The sequence below is a fragment of the Aspergillus thermomutatus genome (genome assembly GCF_002237265.1).
Source record: "Aspergillus thermomutatus strain HMR AF 39 chromosome Unknown NODE_129, whole genome shotgun sequence".
In the NCBI taxonomy this organism is placed as follows: Eukaryota; Fungi; Ascomycota; class Eurotiomycetes; order Eurotiales; family Aspergillaceae; genus Aspergillus; species Aspergillus thermomutatus.
Window position 1 is genome coordinate 1 of NW_020798178.1, and position 24,008 is coordinate 24,008.

Below are 24,008 nucleotides of genomic sequence, written 5' to 3' on the forward strand. Positions count from 1 at the left end.
TTTTTTCAGACAAAAAGCGGCATTAGATTTTTGCTTTTTTTTTTTGTGTTGTGAGATGTTTTTTATAGTATTTTTTGTTCGGTTTTTGGTTGGTCGCGTTGTCTTTGGCTGGTACCCCATTTTTTATTTTTCTAAAATTTTTTTTCTTCCCCCCCTCCTTTTTCTTTTTTCTTGCCGCCTTCTTTCGTTCATTTGGCCCTTTTCCCCCCATATTTTCCCCTGGTTTTTTTTTTTTTTTTTTTTTTTCCATTTTTTTTTTTTTTTTATCTTGGCTTCTACTTCTACTAGATACCTAAGGTACATTTTCATTTTATCTCGCACAAAAATACCTTGAAGCTGTTGTCCGCTCATTAATCTTCTATCAAAAATTTACCCCTCCACGATCCATTATTTGAACTCGTTTGATCGGAAGATTTCACGTCGCCAACATGCCGCAAAAAGTCTATGTCACATACAATCAGGTATGCTTGTTCGACCACCTGCTCATTGGATGGCTGCGACGGTATTGCACAATCAGTTCAAAGTTCGGAGGAGGTGCATGTATGCAACATGCATCTGCACATGCACTTAGTTTCTTCACCATTGCCTTGCAGTCCAGCTACAGCAAATGTGCTTCTGCGCTTTTTGTCAATGACAGTTTGCTGACAGTTTGAATCGACAGGTCCACCAGTTGTGCCAGACCTCCGCTGAGAAGATCTTGGACACCTTCCGGCCCAATCTCATGATTGCCATTGGTGGTGGTGGTTACGTCCCGGCTCGTATCCTTCGGTATGCCGAACAGTCCCTGTGTTAGCTCAAGATTCATGCTGATCAGGACCTCCTATCAGATCCTTCCTCAAGCGTACCGGCGAGCCCAACATTCCCATTCAGGCTATCGGTCTGTCTCTCTATGAGGACTTGGGTCGTGGTGACCCCGAAGAGGTTCCCGGAACCAAGGTGACCCGCACACAATGGCTGGATCTCAGCTCTCTCGAGATGGCCAACCTTATTGGCAAGAATATCCTCATCGTCGACGAGGTCGATGACACCCGGACAACCCTGGAGTATGCAGTTCGTGAGCTGCAGAAGGATGTGGAGATTGCCCAGAAGCAGCTCGGCCGCGAGGGCGAGAAGACCAACTTCTTCGTCTTTGTCCTTCACGTATGTTCTTGATCTTCAATTTCCTGAGAAAGGCGATTTAGCGGAGACATTGGCTGACTTTTCATTAGAACAAGAACAAGTTGAAGAAGGGCGAGTTGCCTGCAGACATGATGGAATCTGGCCGTTATCACGCCGCAGTCACAACTGATGATGTGTGGATCTGCTATCCCTGGGAAGCCAAGTACGTATTGGGCTTATGTCGCCTTCCTCGTTTTTCTCGGTCACTAACGAAGACTCCAACAACAGGGATATTGAAGAGCACGACAGACTGGCCAGGGAGAACCCCCTCGTTTAGGTTTCCAAGTCGAGAAACTACGTCGTATGATTGCTCCATACATTTTGCTTTGTATAAATCGCCCGCTTTTTAGCACCCTTGCATATCGGTTTCATTTGCTTGCACATATAAAGTTTTCTTTTTTATTCTTACTGAGCTTGATGAAGTTCATGTTGGACATGACACGTTTACGAATGGTGTTTTGAGAGGCTCTCCGGCAGAGAAAGCAATGCATATCAAGGCCCGTGATGGGAGGTCTGCCTTAGATTTGATCGTGAACGAATCAAAAGACAAGAACAAGATATCTCTCATTCTAAGTTAATGAAATCTAGAAGACTCAGGCATCGGTAGGCATTCTTATTCGGCTTTTGTCAGTCTATAGCTTCCCATCAATTGGTCGATGTCATGGCTTGATCCTTAGTTTGGATCGACCTGGGACAATGTAACTCTCTAGACCAATATCACAGATCACCGAGACGAGGAGATTGTCTTTTATCACTTCAGTCTCTCCAAGATTCCAATGAAACGCCATCATTTTTGTATCGAAGTTATGCGAGCGAGACCGTACTTGTGTCATTTTCTCAATCTAAATATACCAAGCGCGAGAGCGAACCGGCAGGGCTTGAGCTGATGGAAAGCACTGAAGAAAACGATATCCAAACAGATTGCTGATACCGGGAAGAAACGCCGAGCGAACACAACAAGAACACAGCCTAGTCAACGTCAACGTTCTTGGTGCGCAGGTCGGCCCTCGCCTGCTCAATCTCCTTCTGCAACTCCTGGTGTGCCTCGGGACAGTCGTTGAACGTCAGGATGGCCAGACCTAGTCGGCCACCCAGGTAGCAGGCGAAACATATTAGGCCGTAGAAGGGAAGCTGGTGAGCAAATCGCGCAAGGGTCAGCGGGCAACTTGGACAGCTGTAAACAGCGAGCGGAACCGCGGCAGAGGAACGTACAACCGGGATGATTTCATTTTGGACAGTTTCGTTCAGGGGTATGAGTCCCAGGTATAGGACGAGATAGAGCTAGATCGAGACAGGTGTCAGTAAAATTTGGAGGCTTTTGAGCGGAAATCTGCCACGTACAGAAGAGACAAGGAGGAGGATCGAGAGGGTTTGCTGAGCGCGCGTCATGGTGAAGGAATGTGGTGGTGTAAGATCAACGGGGTTGATGTGGGATAAGAGAGATAGGAATAGATTAAATGAGAGTATATTTGAGCGTTCAAACCAGACGCAATTGAGACAAAATAATGACAGCAGTAGGAATGAAGGACTCAGGGTCGAAATGCCACCATGGAAGTTGTCTACCTGTATCTCCCTAACTTTATTGCATCTGTCTGTAGTCTCGGTACCTTACATTTACTGGCCTTGATGGATACGGCCTCCGAAACGCTAGCAGTAGGTTAATGTTTCGAGGACAATCGCAACTAACTAGAGAGAGTAAATACTGATCGTTCTGCTCTCAATCTGAGGAGTTTGGAGAACAGCTGGCAATATTTTATCCTGTTATGGCTTGAATGGCTCCATGAGAAGAGAGGCCTTGGGCTGGGTAATTGAGATTGTATGGTAATAAATTACAGTATGAACCACAGAAAGCACACTTCCACCATCGTCTTAATCTACGTACCTAGTGCCTGATCCGCCTCAGGCTATCATCAATACTCCGTAATATTGTAGACTTTATTTCAGACCGAAGAATAACAAGACATCCACCGGTTCTTCAGTGTCGAGCTTCATATTTTGTCATCTGGGCCATCCACAGCGAGAAAAAATTGGCCAAAAAAGGGATTAAAGTGGCAATCCGCTGAGCGTTGTGGGAAGAGACAGCTGTTTCTCAGTACGAACGCGCTTGCTTGAGGACGAGGCCTGCTTGCCTTGCTTTACTGTTTGAGGTTTACTTCGTATTGACAGAAGAGGCTATTTACGCAACCGCTTTCGAAGATATGAACACCGACAACAAGCTGGATGCGGTTCAAACGGCTGGACCTGATATTGAAGATCAATTTGCGAAGAAGACGTCCAGCCAGGCAGAAAATAACATAGACTGTCCTTCATTGAGCCAAATATTGTCAAAATTGAGTCCAGGGCCGTCAATTCTACCAATTCAAACAACTTCATCGGCCCCAGTTGACGAGCAAGCGGCTCTTTTGCGGCGCTTAGAAGATACACTTGCAGAGGCTACAGGCGGTGCTGAGAGCTTCGAGGAAGCGCAGACCATTCTAATTGAACTCTGGAAGTGCGGATCGCGTTATCTGGCGCGAGCTGCCGATGATCTGGCAAACGGCAGTAGAAATTGTGCGTGGTCTTGGGCTGTTTCTTCATCGGATAATGACTGACCTCCGCTTAGCATCCTGGAGACTCCCATACGGGCGAGCTGGCATCTTGAATTTCTTCCTTCAGATCATCGCTTCGAGGGAATTTGATGACAATGATGTACTCCTTCATGCTTTACGGTTGGTCGGCAATTCCTGTGCTGACACTGGTAAGTTGCACCGTCGATGAATGACCGAAGTTGTAGTAATTTTGACCTCCTCCAGATGAAAACAGAGCCCTTGTTGTCAAGGATAACTACACAGCTGCTATTCTCAACCGTCTTAGCTCAGAACTTGTGCATGTCGTGATTCCTGTCATTTACAACCTCTGCATCGATTATGGTTAGTATATCTTTCGGTATTAGGCTATGAACTCTAACGTTTACACAGAGCCTGCCCAACGTCAACTGGCTGCAAACAATCTTGTATATATCCTTTTGAGACTAATCAAGGATGGCGTGCTCGAAGACAACGAGGCGCTTCTTGACTTCTCCTATGAACTCATAGAGCTACTCGCAGAGCATGGTAAGGTCTCCGTCCACCTGTCATAGCCACCTTTCATGCTAACAAAACCGATGCGCAGAACAAGGCATTCGGGAATCTCCAGGTGGGACAATTCTACTTCTCTTGGATCTTGTGTCTGAGGAGGGAGTTGCTCTCTCTCGATTTGTCTGCCTTGCTAATTGTCTTATGACCTATCTGGACAAGGAACGATTCCAGGATATCTGTGTTGGTCAACGTATGGTTGACCGAGTGTTGTCTGTGCTCAAACAGTCATTGTATACCAAAGTTGACCCTTTGTCAAGTGGTGATGCCCAAGCATTGGCGCAGCTCCAGCTGAAGATCAACCAAACACTGTCAGAAATCTCTGCATCACCCAAATTCTCCCAGGTATATCCCCTTGAGTCTCCTCTTGCCCAGACCTTGAAAGATTGGCTGGCTTCGACAGAAGACCAACTTCAAATATGTTCATGTGTTATGCTGGGCAACTTGGCGCGATCGGACGCGGTGTGCGAAGTGATGGTGCGGAAGATGAGCATACACACTACGTTGATATCGATTTTGAGATCTGATGCTAGAGGCGCGGTTCTCCATTCCGCACTTGGAATCCTGAAGAACTTGGCTATAGCTGGCGATAACAGACAATGCCTGGGCGATGCCGGGATTATTCCTGCAGTCTCACGCCTATGGGGATATGAGACGGTTCCTCAAGTCCAATTTGCTGCAACAAGCATTGTTCGACAAATCATCATCTCGTCAATCGCAAACATTTCGCGTCTGCTGGACTTTGCTCCTACTGCCGAGGACTCCTCGACCTCACGACAGACATATCTTTCATCGTTACTTTCTCTGTGTGAGAAAACGGACTCCACACCAATCAAAACAGAGGTTGGACGGATCGTAGCTTCAATCTGCCGCACAATCGTTCCAAAGTCTTGCGAACCGGACAGTGAGGCCAATACACTCCTTGAGCGTCTGTTCACCATGCACGAGGGCGTTGGGCTTCCAATTGGTGCTATGATTGCTCAATCGCAATGGCCTGTGGTTAGGAGCGAGGGATGGTTTGCCTTAGCTTTGATGGCTTCCAGCAAACATGGCAGTGCCGCCGTTATTGACTGTCTGCACAAGCTTGATTTATACCCGTTACTGGAGGAGACCATGAGCATGTCGGTTTCTGAATCGGCGGATGAAGCGGACAAATTGAAATCAGCCAAGGATTGCGATAATATTGTAGTTCTTATTCAAGAGCTATTGAAAAATGATGTAAGTCAAGCAGTGCTTTTCTCCATATCTGAAAAGCATCTACTGATGTCCAATTCTCTGCAGTCTGGTGCACTCCCGGCTTCCCAGAGAGCCACATTGGAGAGGCTCATGCATAGCCATGTCTCACAGCATCTGCAAAGGACAAGGCTGAATTGAGATTCCGCCCCTTACCTCTCCCGTCTTCAATATGGAAGCAGCTTCTGGATATATGTGGCTTTGAAGACTAGCAATTCGTGTTTACATGCCGAGTCTTAGACCATGCTGGCTAACTCTGAAGGTTGGCTTCGTTTGTCTATTTTAGAAAAGAAACGAGTCTAGAAATAGGGTACAACTATCCTATATCTGGTCTGTAAAGATGACATGCGAATAAGTGACGCGTGACCGATCTATGACTCTGGCACACAGGTTGCTCCGCAACCAGAAACTTAGGAGATATTTGGACAAATCATTTCTTTCGCGTAGGCCTCGTACCGTTGAAGAATATCAGTGGAGTCCAGATCTTCTGCGCCTGCATCCGCCGAGTAATGTGCCGCCAATCCTTTGCCATCGATGATGATGATGCGTTTGGTAGGGTTATTGGCATCCTCGACGAATCCAGATGGTATGTAGGAAGTACCGTGCAGGATGTTGGACTGCACAGCATTCGCATCAGCATCCCAGAAGCACAGAAGATTTGGGCTGACGTCTGCAGGATTGCTCCATATAGGGAATTTGTATCGGTGAAGTTCGTCCAATTCAAGGTGGTGCAGGAAAGAGTAATGCTGTTGAGCTTTGACAGTCCAATCAGTAAAGCCCGGTCCATCAGAGGTGTACATGGATGTGCTGATCGGAGTCCGATCAACGTGTTCCTCGTCTGTTAGGAGCCAGCGATGTTTGTTACCAGGCGGAGCAAATCCTTTCAGGACTCTGAAGTCTTCTGGTCCAGCCCACGGCGGAAGATTTGATGTACGCCAACCTGAGTTTGCTTCAGGTGGCAGTTGCGCAGCTGCGGAAGCCTGGTGAAAAAGTTCTGGGAGGTAGGGCAAAGCGACCCCAGAATGACTGTGAAGTGCCTCAAGAGCTGCATGGTTGATGACATTTGCGGAGACAATCAACGAATCCGAGTAGTCGAGCTTTGTTTTGACAATTGTTGGAATGGTTTGGTCTTCCAGAAAGACGATATCACCGCCCAGCCAGACGAACAGCGTACGTCTTTTCGTTTCCCGGTAAAGATCAGCCGGTGATGTCCAAACGCTGTAGGCGGACGTCTCTTGGACAATCGATGCCAGCCATTCAAGACTGGCTGTGTCATTCGACTGCGGAATAAAAACCACTTTGTCAAGGAACCCATGATTGTTGGCAAGATTTTTCTAAGACTTATCAGTTCAACCAGTTCGTCACAACAGGGAGAAGATCAAACGATACCTGCAGATAACAGTCCAAAATAGACGTTTGCTCACGGTGCTTGTAGGGCAACAGTGCAACGATGTCAAATCCCGCCGGTTTCTCAAGATAACCAACTCTGGGGGAATACGCAAGGAAGGGGACGGAGGAGCTTCTGTGAGATAGCAGTGAAAGCAGCCCTACTTCAAGGAGTGAAGGATAACAGCTGCATATGCCGATGAACACAATGAGCATGCTGGTATAAGTGATGGCACCCCACTTTAGTATAGTGGTCCATGTTAGGTCTTTTGAGACATTCTCGTTTTGCGATTCCACATCGCCGAGCTTTTCCAGGCCACTCATACTGAACTGGCATGACCATGTCTCAAGGGCATTCAACAGGATCAGACAGGTAGGAATCTCATATCTGAAGACCAATGTCTCCGCCTATTTAAGGCATGACGACCGGCAAGCACTAGAGCCAATGGTCAGCTATAGTAGACAGTGAAACATTGCTGTTTTCGGACATTGCAGCACAGAGTCCGAAAGAGTCAGCTCAGCGAGCTCACTGCCGACTTGACTAAGCAGCGTCTACAGAAACCGCATGAGACAGCCTGAGCCGGAACAGGTAATGGTGAACTGCTCTAGTGGGTAATCTGGATTCTGGAGTTTTGGTGGCTGGAAGAGCCTGGAATGCGGCCCATCAAAAGAACAATTAATTCAGAACGAGAGGAAGAGGTTTGGCAGATAACAAACGACATCCCCAACAGACTGAGCACAAGAAAGGACAAGGTAATAAGAAACCGATCTGGAGAAAATAGCCCTCAGACTACTATCAATCATCATGACGATGGAGAGGAAATGTTCTGAAATGTTCCTGATCCGATGCTGCTGATGACGTCGTGACACGTGCAGCGCCCGACTCGGGTTCGTCTCACTCGGACTCTCCGGTCCTCCTCCAACCAGGCGATATCACCCTCTTCATGGCGGTCTCCAGGTTTACGCAGAAGCCTTGATCTACTCCTCGATGACTTTTCTGGGCCTCCGAAGGCTTGCTCTTGCATGATAATATGAGGGCGGCCATCCTCTTTGGCCGTTTCTTTCGGTGCCGAGGTGGTGGAAGTCCGCAACTACTAACCCGCTTTGCAACGCCATTTCGATTCCGCTCAAAACATACGCCAACATGGCCTCCAAGTCCGTGGAGATTATTTCAGAGGAAGGTACCCTTTGGAAGAACGGTACTCCTTGCGTCTCTGACGCCGGGGGCCTTCTTAGAGTTGGCGGAGAAAGGAGATGGTCATGACAAGACTGGCGAGATGCAGATGCTAGAAGTTTCGCGTCAAGAGATTCGAAAAAGCGTCTCCGAGGATGCGCGAGGCTTGAGGAAACTCTGTCAATCGCTATTTGTCTTCTGGTACTACTACATATACGACCCAATCGCTACGGGCTTTCGGTTCGTCCATTTGGCGATTGTTTTCATTCCTGTCATCATTACAGTGCCTGCTATATGGTTAGGAGGGCGACTCCAAGATGGAAAGGGGGAGCGGGCAGGCGCCGTTTGGTGGTATGGCTTTTTAGTCAGATCAATGGAGCGTGCTGGTCCAGCGTTCATTAAGGTGAGGGCCCCTCGTATACGTCTTGGCTACCATGCGCATACTGACTACCATTCCTTCCCAATAGCTCGGACAATGGGCTGCGTCACGCACTGATATCTTTCCACCTGAAATGTGCAACATTATGTCTTCACTACACTCTCACGCTCCCGCACATTCATTGCGTGAAACAAAAAAGACGATAAGCAAGGCTTTCAATGGCCTACCATTCGAGGAGATTTTTGAGGAGTTCTACGAGGAACCTCTAGGAGTTGGGGCTATTGCTCAAGTATACAAGGCAAAGCTCAAACCGAGCTTGGCTGTGGTGGACGATCAGGCTCTGACACTTGAGGACAGAAGCTTCCGCGGCAAGGTAAGAAAGAATGTCGACGTGCTGGTAAAGAGTTCGCCGCGACGAGCTCCATCGTCGTATGTGGCCATCAAAGTACTCCATCCAAAGGTTGAACGCGTCATTCGGAGAGATTTACGAATCATGTCTTTCTTCGCATCGCTGATTAATGCTATCCCCACAATGCACTGGTTATCTTTGCCGGACGAAGTCCAGCAGTTTGGTGAGATGATGAAACTACAACTGGACCTCAGAATCGAGGCATCCAACCTCGTGATCTTTCGCGAGAAGTTCAAATCACGAACCACCGCTTGGTTTCCGTACCCATACTTGGATTACACCACGCGTGAAGTGCTTGTCGAAGAATTCGCCCAAGGTATCCCCTTGGCGATTTTTTTGGACGTTGGAGGGGGTGTTTACCAGCAAGAGATCGCAAACGAGGGTTTGGACGCGTTCCTTCATATGCTTCTGATCGACAACTTTGTCCACGCGGACTTGCACCCGGGAAATATCATGGTCCGATTTTATCAACCGGCTGAGTTGGACCTATCACTCGGCAAGCGCAGTCGGGCTTCAGATGCGCCAACCGCCGCCGAAGTTGATGTGACCGAGACTGTGCTGGCCCGACTGAGGCCGCACGCTCATAATCCAGAGGACTGGAACGCTGCTCTTTCTCAGCTGAGTACTGAGGGCTATCGCCCCCAGCTCATTTTCATTGACACTGGCCTAGTGACTCAGCTCAACGAGACCAACCGGAGAAACTTCCTCGACCTGTTCCGAGCTGTAGCCGAGTTTGACGGGTTCAGAGCGGGTCAATTGATGGTTGAGCGGTGCCGTCAGCCGGAAGAAGTCATCGACGCCGATGTCTTTGCTCTGAAAATGGAGCATTTGGTCTACGGCATTAAATCACGGACATTCGCATTGGGCAACATCAAAATTGGGGACGTGCTGAGCGAGGTCTTATCCATGGTTCGAAGTCACCACGTTCGGCTCGAGGGCGATTTTGTCAATGTGGTCATCTCTATCCTTCTTCTCGAAGGTATCGGTCGAAGTCTGGATCCAGACCTGGATCTCTTCAAAAGGTCAGTTAATGCTTTTTCTCTGTTGCTATCAGGGCTCTTCTCGGCTCCAACTATCCGCAATAAATGACTAATTCAATTAGTGCTCTTCCGATCTTGCGGCAGCTTAGTTCCGGTGCGACTCTTCTTAGCTCGGTCCGTTCTGGCGATACTTCCATGCTTCGTGTTTGGGTTGGTCTCGAAGCGCGTGGCCTACTCCAGGCCAGCATTGAGAGTGTGGAGCAGTGTGTGAAATATGACCTGTTGTCTCCAAACATATAACGGACGGAGAATTACCAGCCCCTTACGTTTGATCTAGAATCGTGTCTATACTTACACAAGGTTCAGACAACTGGCCTGCTTTCAGGGTAACGTTTACATTATCTAGGTCTTACAGATACTGCGGCGATTATGCGATCTAAATGCAGCAATGATTGATGCTTCAGGGTCAATTCTCGAGGTCTTTGGAAGCCAGGCAGGAGCTGCTTCTTTACTCGACTGTATTGCGCAAACCTCGAGCAGTCTGATGAGAGCCTCTCTCAATCAATTTCCAACACCAGCGATACTCATGGTACCATGCTCCTGTCATATAGGGGTTCTCCGCCGTACTAATGATGGTGATAGGGCTCGTAATATGTACATATAGACCTGATGAACAAATAAATCACTTGGGTGATTAAATAGACATCCTAATCTTGCATACTTGTCTGCGATCAGAAAAGAAGAAGGTCGATAGCCGCTACGGTTTTGTGCTTGATAAATTAGAGGTGCCTGCATATATTTGTTCCGTTGCGATACAATAATATTGCTACCTATATAGTACAGTTCCCTCGAGACGGGTGAGAGGAGATGGTGGAGAAAAAACAGTGAAAAACACAATGAGCCCATACTCAAACAAGACAGGATACCACTAGACTCCATAACTAGTTGCTTGTATAAGCAGGAACACACAGTCAAGCATGTGGACGTGAAGCAAAGAAATGAACAGCGAAAGAAGTGATGTCGAGAATTGAATGTTTCAGTCCAATCGTCAGAGTCGCCTGCGCTCTCAAGTATGCATTCTCCATAAGAAAGATGTCGGTTCATCCAATCATACGCTTTCGCGTGTAGGCTGCAGAGAACGTGTAATTACTGATTATTGTTCTCTCGCACTGCACCGCCGCTAGCTCTCCACCAGACGTCGCCGCCCCATCTCATTAGACGCTCAACGGCTGCCGTCGGGGTGTCTAAAGCTGGTCTGATGTCGAGATAGAATACTGGCTCCCCAGTCGGCTCGGGGGGGCCGGAATAGTAATCAATCACGTAGCGGACTTCTTTTGGACCCGATGGCGTCTGTCGCAGCACAAACCAATCATGGCGATCGAAAGGTGGGTTTGTTCTGTAGGATATACCGTGTAAGCATAGTCTCAAAGTCAATGAAAATCACGTGAAGAGCTCTACAGCAACCCGAGCGTGGGTGAAGGATCGATTCACTCACCCAAATTTTGCAGGATACAGCCAACCTAGAGCTTGAAGTATCTGCGCCTTGGGGGTAAGCTCTTGTGGTCGACCCTTGAACCTGAGAAGTCGAGGTTCACTGGCTGGATCAATATTTCCGGTCATCTCCTGCTTCATCGCCTCCAGCGCAAGGCCTTCTTCTCCCTTTCGGCATTTTTCCCATGCTTGTCCCAGACCCTTAGCAAATACGCGCTCCCATCCAACTATTTCAGCCCAGGCACCCTCATTCAGGAAATTGTGGACTGCTACCATGGCTTCGACAGCATCCTGTGGCGTGTCGGTGTAGCCTTTACGGAGCATAGCGTTGTACATTTGCTGGGGGGAGGGATAATCCCAGTTGCCGTCTGTATCGCCTCTAGGTATAGAGGAAGGCTCTCGTTCCACCGACAGGTCCACGGTTTGATTCGGTGCTCGCTCTTGGGAAATCGAGGAGAACATGTAGTTAAGAGGGTTCAATTTTGACAAAGTCGATCTAGTTTCGGGAGCAGGGGGCCGAGGAGAGTCCGTGACGGTAGTTTTCGGCTGCACATAGAACGGAGAGTCTGTGGACCGAACCGGGCAGGAGCTGGAAGTATCAGACCGAGCAGACGGCGAAGACAAGGCCGGAGGAGCGTTGGAAGCATGCATGGGACATCCTGGCTGCAGATCGAAGTTAATTAGAATGTTTCTGGGAGATATGCCAACAGGTTCTTGTACTAACTGGAGGAGACGCATCGGAGGATGCCAGAGGATTTGGTGCCACAGGCGTTGGCTTTGGCTGCGGATCTGCCCAAAACCAACCCATATTGGAAATGAAGAGGCTATAAGAGTATAATGGCAAAGAAGAAAGTATTGGAGGTGAAAATTCAAGTTCAAATGTGTTCGAGGGTTGAAGCACGGATGAAATCAATGGAGTATATTTCCTACCACATCCAAAAACTTTCGGGCAGATGACATAATAATGTCCGGCAAGAAATGAATCTTCGGATAAACTCGGTCCGTAGCCTTATGCCCCGTGACGCTGAATCAAGGAGCCAATCAAGTCGATGGCATATGCAAAAGAGGATGAGGTATACAGAGAGTTACCTACCTATCCACACATGGCATCCATGTTTACTTGCTATTTATTTATTTATCTCCTGATTCAATTCACTTGAAAATACGCTTTTGATCTTCCACAAGACATGCTGAGAGGTCTAAGTCGACATGTAGACTCTTATATATGCTTTGCTAGCGGGTAATGTTATACAAATGAATGGTTCTGGGTATCCAAATGCTGCCTGAAAACCATTGCGTGGCATTCCTCCACATAGTAAAGCTTTTTGACTCACTAATCCAGGTCAATCCCGCAGCGACGAGTTAGAGCACACCCCGATACATCATTCGGGAAAGAGGCCGGTTACAGCCTCTTCCCAGGCTGACTTCCACATTGCTCCGTGAAAATCAGGTAGATAGAAATAATCAGCCAAAATGTCCGCTACATATTCCCAATTTTGCCAGCCACAAATCATGGCCAACCGAGCAAGCCGGTCAATGAACCAAAAACGTTCAACCTGTCCCGCTGAACCTTGAGCCCCGATAAATAGCACCCACGCGAGTAGTCCGTATACGTCCTTGGGAGTCTTTGGTCCTAGGGATAGCGAACAACTGCTCATAGCCGCTTTCAAGTGCTTAGTCAGGGCGCGACCCAGCCCACTTGATGGTGGTGATACTATCAGAAACTGATTGAGAAAGCAGATACAGGCGACTCTGGTGACAGCTTCAAGAGGACTGAGGTCCAATTGTGTTCCAGAAGGTAAGCCTTGATGGCCGAGTTCGGTGTATATATAAGAGAGGAGCTGATGTTCAGTCTCGCAATTTACCACGCGAAAAAGATCATGGTCCTTAGGATGAACAGAGGCGGGGCTCTCCCTGTAAGCCTGGCTGTAAAGAACTATATCACGCATCACATGTAAGATTCTCAGTAGCGGAAGACTGAGAAGGTTGTTGGCAAAGAAGGCTGCACCCAGCCTCGTCAACACCGACGAAGCCGGTGGTCTAATCCGTTGTTGGACACTCGACGGGACCGGTCGAGGATCCCAGGGAAGAGAGAACAATGGCTTGGTCATGAGACCCGATGCTGATTTTACATCGGTCCTGATCCCATGCTTAACATTATCCTCTGAATATTTGTGGGGTGCCACTACATACGTGATGATAGCTGCTAGCGTCGAAGACCGGTGGATACTATCCGCCATGAGGCCTCCCCGCAATTCCACCATGCGTTTCAAGCCTCCCAGATGTATTCGGGCTTCGTCGAACTTTCCTATGATCAGCTGCAGAGGATTAGAAGGAATTCAAGATCGAGATATGGGCCCCTAGTTCATGGCCGGAAGGAAAAGGTGCATCGGAGAAGATGGCCCTTACGGTACTTGTCAGTAAATTGACAACTGTGTCAAACGATTCATCGCTCAGTGCACGACTAGAATCACACATTTTAGCGTTCATCTCTTGTATGCATCTGGCTTTCATGAATAAGTAATCTGCTTCGGGCCCGATTGGGCGAGAGCCGTCCGGTACACGGGAGAAATCGATGTGATGTCCGGTCAATACAGCTCGATGAGCCGCGCACATGGTCATTAAACCAAAAAAACTTCCTGGATCCGAGAATGACGATTTGACCATCAATTCAGTCTCCGCCTGCTCGTTGATCTTATGCTCCTCAGGAAATGTCATTGGAACAAAGACGGACTTCCCTTGTCGACGCTAAACGTTAGCCTGGCGCCAGGGGAATGTATCTCAAGGCCTTCCTCCCAATTACAGCTATTGCAGGGAGTCCCGCCGTGTCAACACCAGAAATCTTCGGGCGGCAATTGCTGGTACAGTTTGGTAAAGGTAAAAGGCCAGAGCACTCACAATAGAACACGAGATGAGCAACCATCGACGGGGTTTCATCAACGCCCGGCAATGTATCAAATGGATCAAGAAGCCAGGACGGCGGGAAAGCCAGAGGGCTGGGGGTAGGAGTCGGTGGCGCTGAATAACCAGCTCTCCATACTATCGGTCGTCGTCGTTCTTGTGGGGATCTAAGATGACTACAGCCAGGATTGGAGTCTGTCAACGAAGAAGATGCGGATAATGGAGAAGCAACCCCTGCTCCCAACAGATACTCCGACGTGGCGCTTTCCGCCTGCGGTGAAATCGACGCAGACAGTGGTAAAGGTTGACTGAGACGGGATTCGCGCTTTGAGACTCTCTTTAAGCCAGCAAGTCGCTCCCGTCTGCGCACGTCACGCATAACATGAGAGCGAATGGCTTTGCGCGCATTGGCGTCTTTGATTCTCTTGGAGCTCAGATCATCGTCATGGTCGATGAACGTGAACATTGGGCGGTCAATCGCAGCAGGATTGATGGGTTTCGATGCTGGATGATTCGTAGTAAGTAAACGGGCTATTTGATTTGGCTTAATCTGAAATCAAAGTGCTGTCCTGTAGTGTGTGACCCCCGATTGATACGCATATCCGTCAAAGCTGGGTATGCCAGTGATGTACGGTAGCAATGTATCTGTTGCACAGAAATGAAGAATTTGATAGATTGTGGAATAAATCAGGGGGAAAGGGTCATGAATCACAATCTCAAGCTCTCTGGCTCAGGCACACGGTAATCACCAGGCAGTGCAACATTCTTTGTTTAGAGGACTTCTCAGAATAGCATTCATTATACCGGCTTTAATTTTGTATAAGATAATTTCATGCCGTTGAGCAGAAGAAAGAAGAGATATGAGAAGAGTAAAAGGGAATGAAATTTAATGCACGATAATTGAAACTTCGTTTGATCGGCACTGCGGATGACGGAATATAACGAACCTTTGGATTCATGAAGAGTGGGAAATCCCCGAGCCTCATGATGACGGTCCATTGCCGGGCTTGGATAGAGCCTCACAAAAGTATTTTAAACAAGCAGTAGTGAAGGTCAAACCATCAAGCTACTACCCCAGGAAGCTGCAAATGCAACTCCGACAAGGGCGGACGAGCATGCAGCAAGTGATAGTATGGGAACTCGAGGACGAAGTAATTTGTGAGATGGAAGATCTTATTGGGGCACAGTGGGTATGTCTTTAGCACCTATGCATTCCCATAGCACATGGACACGTGTGAATAGTACCTAGTACTGTACGATGATCATAGGTAGCATGATACAGAATAATAATGACACGAATGGGTTGAAGGTGTGATGAAGAGACAACGAGCGATCCAAGATGGGTGAAAGTTGCCCAAGAGTGAAGAGGATGCGAATGGGAAATGATCTACCATAGGAGACTTCCATTATATTATTATTATTATTAGTATTAATATTAGTATTATTATTAACTCGGTCCAGCCTCAGCACTATTATTATTATTGACTGTGGTGTAACTTTTCTCTTGCCTGGTACGAACTTTGACATAATGCAATCTCTTCCTATCATTGTCGATCTTTGAAGGATTCGCCCTTTTCCAAACTTCGGTTGAAAATCATAATCATGGCCTTTGTTGCATTGCGGGGATCGCAGAGGAGCCGATATCCTCCTTTTCTATCAATAATCTTGACCTATCTTACACTGTCCAACTGAATCTTGCTGCCATCATTATCTAGATAGATATAATCATCATTTCAAATCGTATCTACTTCATGGTCTACGTTACGCCCTCCAAAATCGATACCCCCTTTGCCCCGTTCGTGTAACCTCAGCGAAGTGGCTTGCTTTATCACCCGGTCGCTGCTCTCACACGAAGCTGAGCCCCTACAGCCATACGGAGGAGATCAACTAACTACAGAATTCTTCCTCCCTCCTTGCCCCCAAGGACCACAGACAAATTGAACGAAGATTCAGTCCTTGCTATTCAGACTTCGATTGAAGTACATTGTCGACGGACGAATTTGCCGACCATCATTAGAGCTCCAGACGCCAGGCCTTGTCTAGAACGCCTCAAAGATCATATAAAACTGACAAACCTGCAGAATGCAATCCCAATAAAGCTGCACAACTATCGTGCAATGTAGCCAGTCGCCCAGAAAGGAAGTAAAGAATGAGGATAACGGCACCATTACAGGAGTTGGGAATAAGCCAAGATGAAACAAAGGGAAAATCTGACGAAAGGAGTGGCCTAATCGCTATCTGTTTCCTTCGCTGAACCGATTTGATGCTCTTCAGTACCACTCGACGAAAAGTAGTGCTGTATTCTGTGAAAAAAGAAATAAATTTCGGAAAAGCTCAACCTTGAACATCGTTCACCAGCCTGGTAAGAAGTGCGTAGCCGAATATGAGGGCGAGACCAATCCAGATTTTGTTTCGACGAGCCCAGCTCTGACCTGCTTCTCGTGCGACCTGGCCACCCTCCATTACCGCGCCGAGTCCAGGCGCACTCGCGTTTGGACGCCTGCGGAGTGCGCTTGTCTCTGGAGAGCACTTTGTGACTGACGAGTTGGGGTCAGGTATCAGTTGTCCAGTGTTCGTATCAATGCGGTTTTCTCTCATCCATTGCCAATTCTCTTGGTCTAGCTCTGGCCATTCGCTGCGGAACTTGAAGCCGCCATCTCCAGCCTTCACATTGTTGATTCCCTTGGCTGTGGGAGTCACTCCCGGGGTTGCGCTGATATGAGAGCCTCCACCTGTGGAATTCCACCACCTTGAGCGCGCAGCCAACACTCTCCGTTCCGCCTCCGAAGCACTGACACTACCGGTGGTCATTTCTTCGCTAGTCATGAAGGATAGAAGCCCGATCAAAATGGTGGAGACCTCCCAGGCTGGATTAAACGACTTGGGATGAAAGTCACTGATACTGAGGCACAGTCGAGACGAAGGTTGGAACCGGCCACTCGGAGTGTGCATGCGAATTGCCGGGGGCGCAAATGGGTACTCGGGAGGAAACATCAATGTGCCCCAGTATTGACCATTCTCGTAAGGTGTTCCGGGAGGACCAGTGAGAATATAATGCCATCTAATCTCGTTTTAGTCACTTTGTTTTCACATATTAAGCAAAGGATATGATGGAAACAGGGAAGACTCACTCGAGAATGTTGGACTCCGATGGATGGGCCACAATGTATGGCGGAGGATTCTTTTGAATGTTTTGATACTCGCGGGTGAGCTGGAAATTGTCAGAGCCAATTCAAAGGTACAATACTGTGTTGTAGATGAACGTACTCGCTTGTACGCTGCTTTCGTTGCCATCTTTGAGTGGCTAATGCAAGTCTCCGTGATCTCGGGCTCGATAAAGTCGTGGAGTTCGGCTCCAGATACAACAACGCCAAATAGAGCAAAGCGAGCTGAGGGTATTAAAATTAAGACCAACAAAATCAAATGATATGAAAGAGAGAATAGGAAGAGTATAGTAGCCTCTGTTGCACGTGTGTGATGGATCCTGCGGAGTGTCTGCGATGATGTACGGAGTATGGAGTATGCGCTTGCAGTCCGAGGGACGATCATCGGTCACGTGAGCTTTATGGCTTCATTCTCGTAGCCTGCGAGCATCTCGAACATACCCGAGAAGGACTGTACGAGGTCTCTTTGGCCATTGCAGCCGCAGCAATGTCCTCACCACTCTCTGCTGACGATGAAGACGTATGTGAAACCATCGGAAATATTCAGGCCCATCTGTATACGAATATCAACTGACGCTCGCGTGCCGTTGCATCATGCAGATCTTCGAGCGTCTTAAACAGCGAGCCGACCCGAAAGTACTTGAAGAGCAGCAGCACGCCATCAACGAACGGGTCCATGCTATCTACCAAAAGGCGCAGATGCGTCTTGGAGAGTTGGTATGCTCTCAGTTTTCTGTTATTTTATGCAATTCAATCTGCGATGTACGCCGACCGAATACCTGGTTTACTGACCAACACATATATGATACCAGATCGACCAGAACTCAACTCTCCCATGCGCCATATCGTCGGTTCAAGTGCTTAATGCGACTCATACACGCAGAGGGTTCCTGCAATCTATATTTGACCCTCTGCTAAGCGTCAATCAATCACGGCCCTATACTCTTTCTGAGGCATTGCGGGAGATCTCATCTCGAGCCGACAAGCTCGCGAGATTTGGTTTGTTACTTTGATAAGAATAAGTGTATTGAGCAGTTTCTGATATGCTCGCAGACATCTTTCAGCAACCGATTTCAGTGTATATCGACCAGTCACCAGATGCGAACCTGCAAAATGGAATACCCAACATCGACGTCTTTTTCTCTGTCAAGGAAAAGTCCCGTGTACTCCTGAAGACAGGAACTGATCTTGGAAACACTGAAGGCTCGGCCTATGGAAATCTCCTCTGGCGCAATGTTTTTGGTGGTGCAGAGACTCTCAATCTGAATGCTTCTATGGGCACTAGGACGAGGTCTGCTTATCAAGCTGCTTTCGAGACCCCTATCCTTACTGATCCGGATTTCCGCTTCGAAGTCGGTGGTATTGCGAGTTCGACGCAAAAGTCATGGGCCAGTCATGAAGAAGTACTGAAGGGTGGCTGGAGTAAGCTCCGCTGGCTCAGCCAATCCGGTCATCGCCATGAGGTCGGATACAATGGCTACTGGAGACAGATTACTGGACTGGCTGAGAACGCCTCGCCCACAGTCCGGGCTGATGCAGGGGACAGTGTAAAGAGCAGTATTTTCCACAGCTGGGTCGCCGATCGAAGAGATAACCCTCTTCTTCCATCCCGTGGCTACTACGCCAAGGCGTTCAACGAATTGGCCGGATGGGGCCCCCTAAAGGGAGACGTCTCGTTTTGGAAATCGGAGGTCGAAGCCCAGGGAGCAATTCCCATTCCAATTCCCGGAATTAAAGGTGACAGCGGTATCAGCTTCACAACCGGTTTCCGTGCGGGTCTCCTGTATCCTTTGGGGCTGGACTCTGATTCCCGACCTCAGCTCTCTCGCATCAATGACCGCTTCCTGCTCGGAGGCCCTACGGACGTCCGCGGCTTCCGCCTCTGCGGACTTGGTCCTCACGATGGAGCAGATGCCGTAGGAGGCGATGTGTATGCGGCGGGAAGTGCGAATATACTCCTCCCTCTTCCTCGAGTGAGTGCGGACAAGCCCCTGCGGCTGCAGGCGTTTGTGAACGGTGGCCGCCTGCTACCCCTGCGCACTTCGCAGAAGGAGGCTCCCACAAGCAGCGCGGAAGTGAAGGACGCCATGGCTGCTACGATTTCTGAGCTAGGAAATGGACTACCTAGTGTTGCAGCAGGCATTGGGCTCGTGTACGCCCACCCTGTTGCGCGCTTTGAGCTGAACTTCTCGCTCCCACTGGTGTTGCGGAAGGGTGAGGAGGGCAGAAAGGGACTGCAACTCGGAATCGGTATCAACTTCCTGTAGAAAATCTGTACTATGCATCAATTTTGAATAGAACTTTACAGCGTTCAGATCTGATCCAGTGATTCGTATGGGAAGCTGGGGGTGTCTGACTAAGCACATAGTGGAGGCAAGGGAGCTATCGAACACACAGCCGACAGCTGTACTGTACGGACCGCAACTACCGTTCCAGGATCAATTTATGAAACTCTTCAAACAGGAAGAGTCTATCATACTCCTCACGCACCATTGCACTCAATAGACCTGCGATTCTCCAAATCTACCTGTGCCGACCAAGCGCTTGATCGTCTTCGCAGTCCACTCTACACGTAGGCCGCAATGGCCCAATACTATCCACAGCAACAGCCCTACGGGTCACAGGCCTCTCCGCAGAATCTCCAGTTCTATCCTTCATCATACTCCTCGGTTTCAGGCCATACGACACCCTCACAAGCTTCTTATGGCGGGTTTGGCGGGCCCTCGGGCTCCACTGCTCAGGCATATCCAGTTGGAGGGGTCGGAAGCGGATACGGTGGCTTTGGGTCCCCTGCCGCTGGAGTGAGTGGTAGGATGGGCGAACAGGGCGGATTAAGGACGGGATGGCTGGCTGCATTTGGCACGGAGGGCTATGAAGGGGAGCCGCCGCTGTTGGAGGAGCTGGGGGTGAATTTTGAGCATATCAGGACCAAGGTGGGTAATGGACTGTCCAGTGGCTTAATATCCGGCTGTGCGAGGAATGGAACCGTCGCGTCCGTGTCTAGACGGAGAGAGGCTGATTTTTTTTCTCTTTTTCGGATCGGTTACAGACATTGACGGTGCTCAATCCCTTTGCTCGGATTGATCAGCATCTGATGGACGACAGCGATCTGTACGGGGCTCTCCTCTACATCGTGCTCTACGGGACATTCCTCCTTCTCTCGGGCAAGGTCTTCTACGGCTACATCTACGGGGTGGCCGTCTTCGGCACTGTCGCCCTGCATCTGATTCTCAGTCTCATGTCGCCCGCTCTCGATACCGCGTCTGCGCCCAATGCCGCAGACCCGTCCAGCTACGACCCCCATCACAAGCCTACCATGTCCGACGCCTCGTCTGTGGGACATTTCTCCGCCACCCTGACGTTTCCCCGGTCAGCCAGCGTTCTCGGTTACTGCTTCCTGCCCCTGGTTTTGACCAGTCTTGTGGGGATTCTGATTCCGATGGATACTTTGTTCGGGTACCTGTTAACGACGGCTGCGGTCGGCTGGTGCACGTATAGTTCATCGGGGATGTTCTGTGCTGTGGCCCGGATGCGTGGTATGAGAGGCTTGGTGGCGTACCCGCTTGCCCTGTTCTATGTCGTCTTCGGCATCATGGGGATCTTCTCGTCTCGCGGCAGTGGTACCCTGGCCGCTAAGACGGGCGCCGCTTGAGGGCGGAGCCCATCACTGATCGTTACAACGGTGGTCGTACTTCTTAGCGGGCGACTTGGGACTCATGTCTGCATGATTTGTTTTTTTTTTTTTTTTTTTTTTAGCCTCGGGTATTCCCTCACAGTTGAATTCTCGATCTATGGGGATGAAGAAGCTCCATACTTATGATAAATATCCTTTAGCCAATCGGTAAATGAACTTAAATATTCCCCTCTATAAAACAATGATACTAAATCGATAGAGGAAATTGATAAACAAAGGTTCCGGCAAAATGGTCATGTTATCAAAGCAATTCGTCACTTAGGTTCTATATCCATATGTTACCCTAGATCGCAGGTCTATGCACGTCCAGTCAACTCATCTAATAGAACGTTTGTCCTCGTCTTTAGCAGGCGCCCAATTCGTCAACCACTCTCGTGCTTTGTCGAGATTCCCAGCGGTAGCTTCGACAGCAGCAACACACCATGGCAGATCATATGCCTTCCCTCCGCTCATAGCTCCTTCGGCGGCAATCATCTCCGCCAGAATTCGTCGTTGCTGGCCGACTTGATCGGTGCAAAGATAGAAAGGTGCTGTATTCGGCGCGTCCCTCCGGAAATTGATGGCATCTATCAGGGGTCGCACCAAGGCCAAGATTTTTGCCGCGCTCATTGACGTCGACCCGCCATCGCCGGTGTCGGATGAAAGCCGTTGTTGCTTTCCTGTCTTGCAGTACTCGTTCTGACACCAGGACTTCCCGCATCCGGACATCAGCTGGGAGAGGTATCGGCGCTCGATACGGCGACGAAGTGATTTTCCTTCGGGATCGTATGTGTCTACGTAAAGAGGTCCGAAGCAGATACTGCAGAGGCCAAGTGTGTCGATTCCCGGGGTGACTGTGCTCTGCACTCCGCGTGCATCGAGCGTTCTGCCACAGTTCTGGTTCAAACAGATACGGGGTGCTGGTCGAGAGAGACGCTCGAGATCATGGTGGCGCAGGTGGGTCTTCATATCCCGAAGTCGAATGATCTTGTTGCAGAGATGGCATTCTGTCGTCCGGCCGCCGTCAACCAATTCATGCGGAGTGAGACCGGACAACAACACCTCAGGGTCATACATGTCAGGGTCTGTCTCCCCTCGCTGTGGCACCACCAGATGACAGAATTGGCATAAAATGGGTTTCTCTGGACAGACAGTCGTGCGATGTTGGGCGAGGCTCGGGAGGCCGTCGGTTTCGAATCCACAGCCAGGACATGAGCATCTGGTATGGAAGATACTATCATGCCTATGCTTGCTAGAAATATCATTACCATGGGACGAGTCGTGAGGGCAGTGCCAATGATTTTCCCATTCTGGAGAGCGCTTCTGGAAGACATTGCCGCACTGAGGGCAAAGCACATTATTGCGCAGACAAAAGTTCTCGTGCAGAACAAGCGTCCTCTGAGGCACCCATTGATGACAGTTCTTACACTGCACATCACCGGGTTCATGACTATTTGACTGGTCTCTCATTTCTTCTACCTCTTCAACGGTTGAAGAGCTTTGCACGACCCGCATGCTATAACGAAGTGGTAAGGTCTGGCTTGAAGCTATCTCGTCACCAGCCTTGGTTTGAGCGAACGCATGTACCGAAAGATACAAGGTCTCAGCCCCGTCAAGTTCGACATTGGTTGGCTGGATACGAAGTGTTTTCGACGGCCGGCTTGAGAAGTCAGCGAAGACATGCTCATCCACCCTGGGTCGATTCCGCTGACGAGAGGAGAACGGACTCGCGAACAAATAGACAACTGCATCATCTATGCCTTCAAGCTCAACTTCGATCATCTCCCCACGATCCCATTTGCTGAGTTCGTAGTCCACGTGCTCGCCCGGGATCACCTGTCCCGTGACTGCTTCTCCCAGGGCGAGAGCCCCGCCTATTGAGCTGCCCCCTGTGCTGCCGGGAGCACGAGAAGCTTTCTCTAACCGTCTTTTCAATGTCTCTCTGGCCTGGTCTTCCGTCAAAGCCACAATGTCAACCTCCAAGTCTGTATCCACGACGCAAATGCCGTCGCCTTCGGGTTCCACCCTGTCGACAAGAAATCTAAACATTTCGTTCCGATACCCGGACACCGAGAGGAGTTCTCCGGTAGTCAAAGTAGTGAAATTGTCACGTAAATGTCGCTCCAGCAAAGCCTTCCAGTCCTCTGGATCGTATCCAGCCTCGAGAGGGCGTAGACGCACATAGGTACCTTTTGGCAATTGCTTGGCATGGACTGTAACTGTGGAAGTCGAGCGAACAGATTCTAATCTTCCTCCATTGTTCAAGTCCGTAGACTGCGCCGTCTCTGTCGCATGTTCACCGGGTTGCAATTGGAACTGCTCATCCTCGATGTCAAGAGCACGTCGTAGAAAAGCGCTGAGACCCACTTCTTGTTCTTCAGCTGAGAACTCCCGTATGCCTGCATATATTACGCGATCATTTTTGGGGTTCACGAGACGGAAAGTCAGTGGATGAGGCAACTGCCTTTGGCGGTCTAATTCCTGCGCTCGAGCTCGCGATTCGGCGGCGAATGTGTGAGGGTTGAACGGATCGAAGGTACTGGTGTATTGGCGCGAGGAACCCTGAGACGACACCTCGCGCAACGGAGCAGCAGCCAGAAGCTGCTCGAGGGCCGATTGTGGCAGGGTAATCTTATCTCCAGGCAACTTGGGTGTGCGCTGTGGTGGAGCAACGAAGAACTGCGATGACCACTGTAATGAATCTTGCTCCCGAGCCATGATTTAGACAGGGGATGATATCGAAAATGGGGCGACAAAGAATGAAGCTGTTGTGAAACATCTTATGTCCCGACAGTGCGCATGCAGTTGAAATCCATGGCCGCCATCGAACAGTTGCGTGCATTCTGGAAGATGCTCCGCTTATCAATAACAATGCACCTGGGGGGGAGATTTCGCCCCTCCGCATTGATTACGACATCATGCTGGTTGCCTACAAGAAAGATATTCA

General features: G+C 49.2%; 11 protein-coding genes across 11 annotated transcripts; 6 read left to right on the forward strand and 5 right to left on the reverse strand.

Moving 5' to 3' along the window:
• Positions 1-428: 428 nt before the first annotated feature.
• Positions 429-1,435, forward strand: HPT1 (xanthine phosphoribosyltransferase; the record flags this gene model as incomplete). The annotated part of the gene is made up of 5 exons (XM_026753755.1): positions 429-461; positions 662-768; positions 828-1,140; positions 1,209-1,321; positions 1,387-1,435. 5 exons carry the CDS (start codon positions 429-431, stop codon positions 1,433-1,435), a joined length of 615 nt encoding a protein of 204 aa, XP_026613381.1.
• A 692-nt stretch (positions 1,436-2,127) lies between these two features.
• Positions 2,128-2,547, reverse strand: CDV56_100506 (dolichol-phosphate mannosyltransferase subunit 3; the record flags this gene model as incomplete). Its single annotated transcript, XM_026754125.1, has 2 exons — positions 2,128-2,439; positions 2,500-2,547. 2 exons carry the CDS (start codon positions 2,545-2,547, stop codon positions 2,128-2,130), a joined length of 360 nt encoding a protein of 119 aa, XP_026613382.1.
• An 809-nt stretch (positions 2,548-3,356) lies between these two features.
• On the forward strand, positions 3,357-5,645 carry CDV56_100704 (putative GTP binding protein; the record flags this gene model as incomplete). Its single annotated transcript, XM_026754323.1, has 6 exons — positions 3,357-3,708; positions 3,761-3,895; positions 3,951-4,067; positions 4,116-4,250; positions 4,309-5,489; positions 5,553-5,645. 6 exons carry the CDS (start codon positions 3,357-3,359, stop codon positions 5,643-5,645), a joined length of 2,013 nt encoding a protein of 670 aa, XP_026613383.1.
• Positions 5,646-5,914: 269 nt separating this feature from the next.
• CDV56_101101 (uncharacterized protein) lies at positions 5,915-7,214 on the reverse strand (the record flags this gene model as incomplete). The annotated part of the gene is made up of 2 exons (XM_026754720.1): positions 5,915-6,838; positions 6,894-7,214. 2 exons carry the CDS (start codon positions 7,212-7,214, stop codon positions 5,915-5,917), a joined length of 1,245 nt encoding a protein of 414 aa, XP_026613384.1.
• An 820-nt stretch (positions 7,215-8,034) lies between these two features.
• CDV56_101427 (ABC1 kinase family protein) lies at positions 8,035-10,132 on the forward strand (the record flags this gene model as incomplete). Its single annotated transcript, XM_026755046.1, has 4 exons — positions 8,035-8,071; positions 8,127-8,467; positions 8,532-9,874; positions 9,955-10,132. 4 exons carry the CDS (start codon positions 8,035-8,037, stop codon positions 10,130-10,132), a joined length of 1,899 nt encoding a protein of 632 aa, XP_026613385.1.
• An 846-nt stretch (positions 10,133-10,978) lies between these two features.
• CDV56_101829 (holocytochrome c synthase CYC3) lies at positions 10,979-12,131 on the reverse strand (the record flags this gene model as incomplete). Its single annotated transcript, XM_026755448.1, has 3 exons — positions 10,979-11,228; positions 11,328-11,986; positions 12,048-12,131. The coding sequence occupies 3 exons, from the start codon at positions 12,129-12,131 to the stop codon at positions 10,979-10,981; spliced, it is 993 nt and encodes a 330-aa protein (XP_026613386.1).
• A 2,103-nt stretch (positions 12,132-14,234) lies between these two features.
• On the forward strand, positions 14,235-14,750 carry CDV56_102285 (uncharacterized protein; the record flags this gene model as incomplete). The annotated part of the gene is made up of 3 exons (XM_026755904.1): positions 14,235-14,325; positions 14,411-14,521; positions 14,569-14,750. 3 exons carry the CDS (start codon positions 14,235-14,237, stop codon positions 14,748-14,750), a joined length of 384 nt encoding a protein of 127 aa, XP_026613387.1.
• A 1,808-nt stretch (positions 14,751-16,558) lies between these two features.
• CDV56_102590 (ubiquitin-conjugating enzyme E2) lies at positions 16,559-17,518 on the reverse strand (the record flags this gene model as incomplete). The annotated part of the gene is made up of 3 exons (XM_026756209.1): positions 16,559-17,285; positions 17,356-17,435; positions 17,492-17,518. The coding sequence occupies 3 exons, from the start codon at positions 17,516-17,518 to the stop codon at positions 16,559-16,561; spliced, it is 834 nt and encodes a 277-aa protein (XP_026613388.1).
• Positions 17,519-17,875: 357 nt separating this feature from the next.
• Positions 17,876-19,655, forward strand: sam50 (SAM complex subunit SAM50; the record flags this gene model as incomplete). Its single annotated transcript, XM_026756375.1, has 4 exons — positions 17,876-17,908; positions 17,989-18,105; positions 18,201-18,387; positions 18,442-19,655. 4 exons carry the CDS (start codon positions 17,876-17,878, stop codon positions 19,653-19,655), a joined length of 1,551 nt encoding a protein of 516 aa, XP_026613389.1.
• Positions 19,656-19,970: 315 nt separating this feature from the next.
• CDV56_103013 (transporter YIP1) lies at positions 19,971-21,040 on the forward strand (the record flags this gene model as incomplete). The annotated part of the gene is made up of 2 exons (XM_026756632.1): positions 19,971-20,321; positions 20,438-21,040. 2 exons carry the CDS (start codon positions 19,971-19,973, stop codon positions 21,038-21,040), a joined length of 954 nt encoding a protein of 317 aa, XP_026613390.1.
• Positions 21,041-21,397: 357 nt separating this feature from the next.
• On the reverse strand, positions 21,398-23,779 carry CDV56_103177 (putative ubiquitin fusion degradation protein (Ufd1); the record flags this gene model as incomplete). Its single annotated transcript, XM_026756796.1, has 1 exon — positions 21,398-23,779. One exon carries the CDS (start codon positions 23,777-23,779, stop codon positions 21,398-21,400), a length of 2,382 nt encoding a protein of 793 aa, XP_026613391.1.
• Between the last annotated feature and the right edge of the window lie 229 nt (positions 23,780-24,008).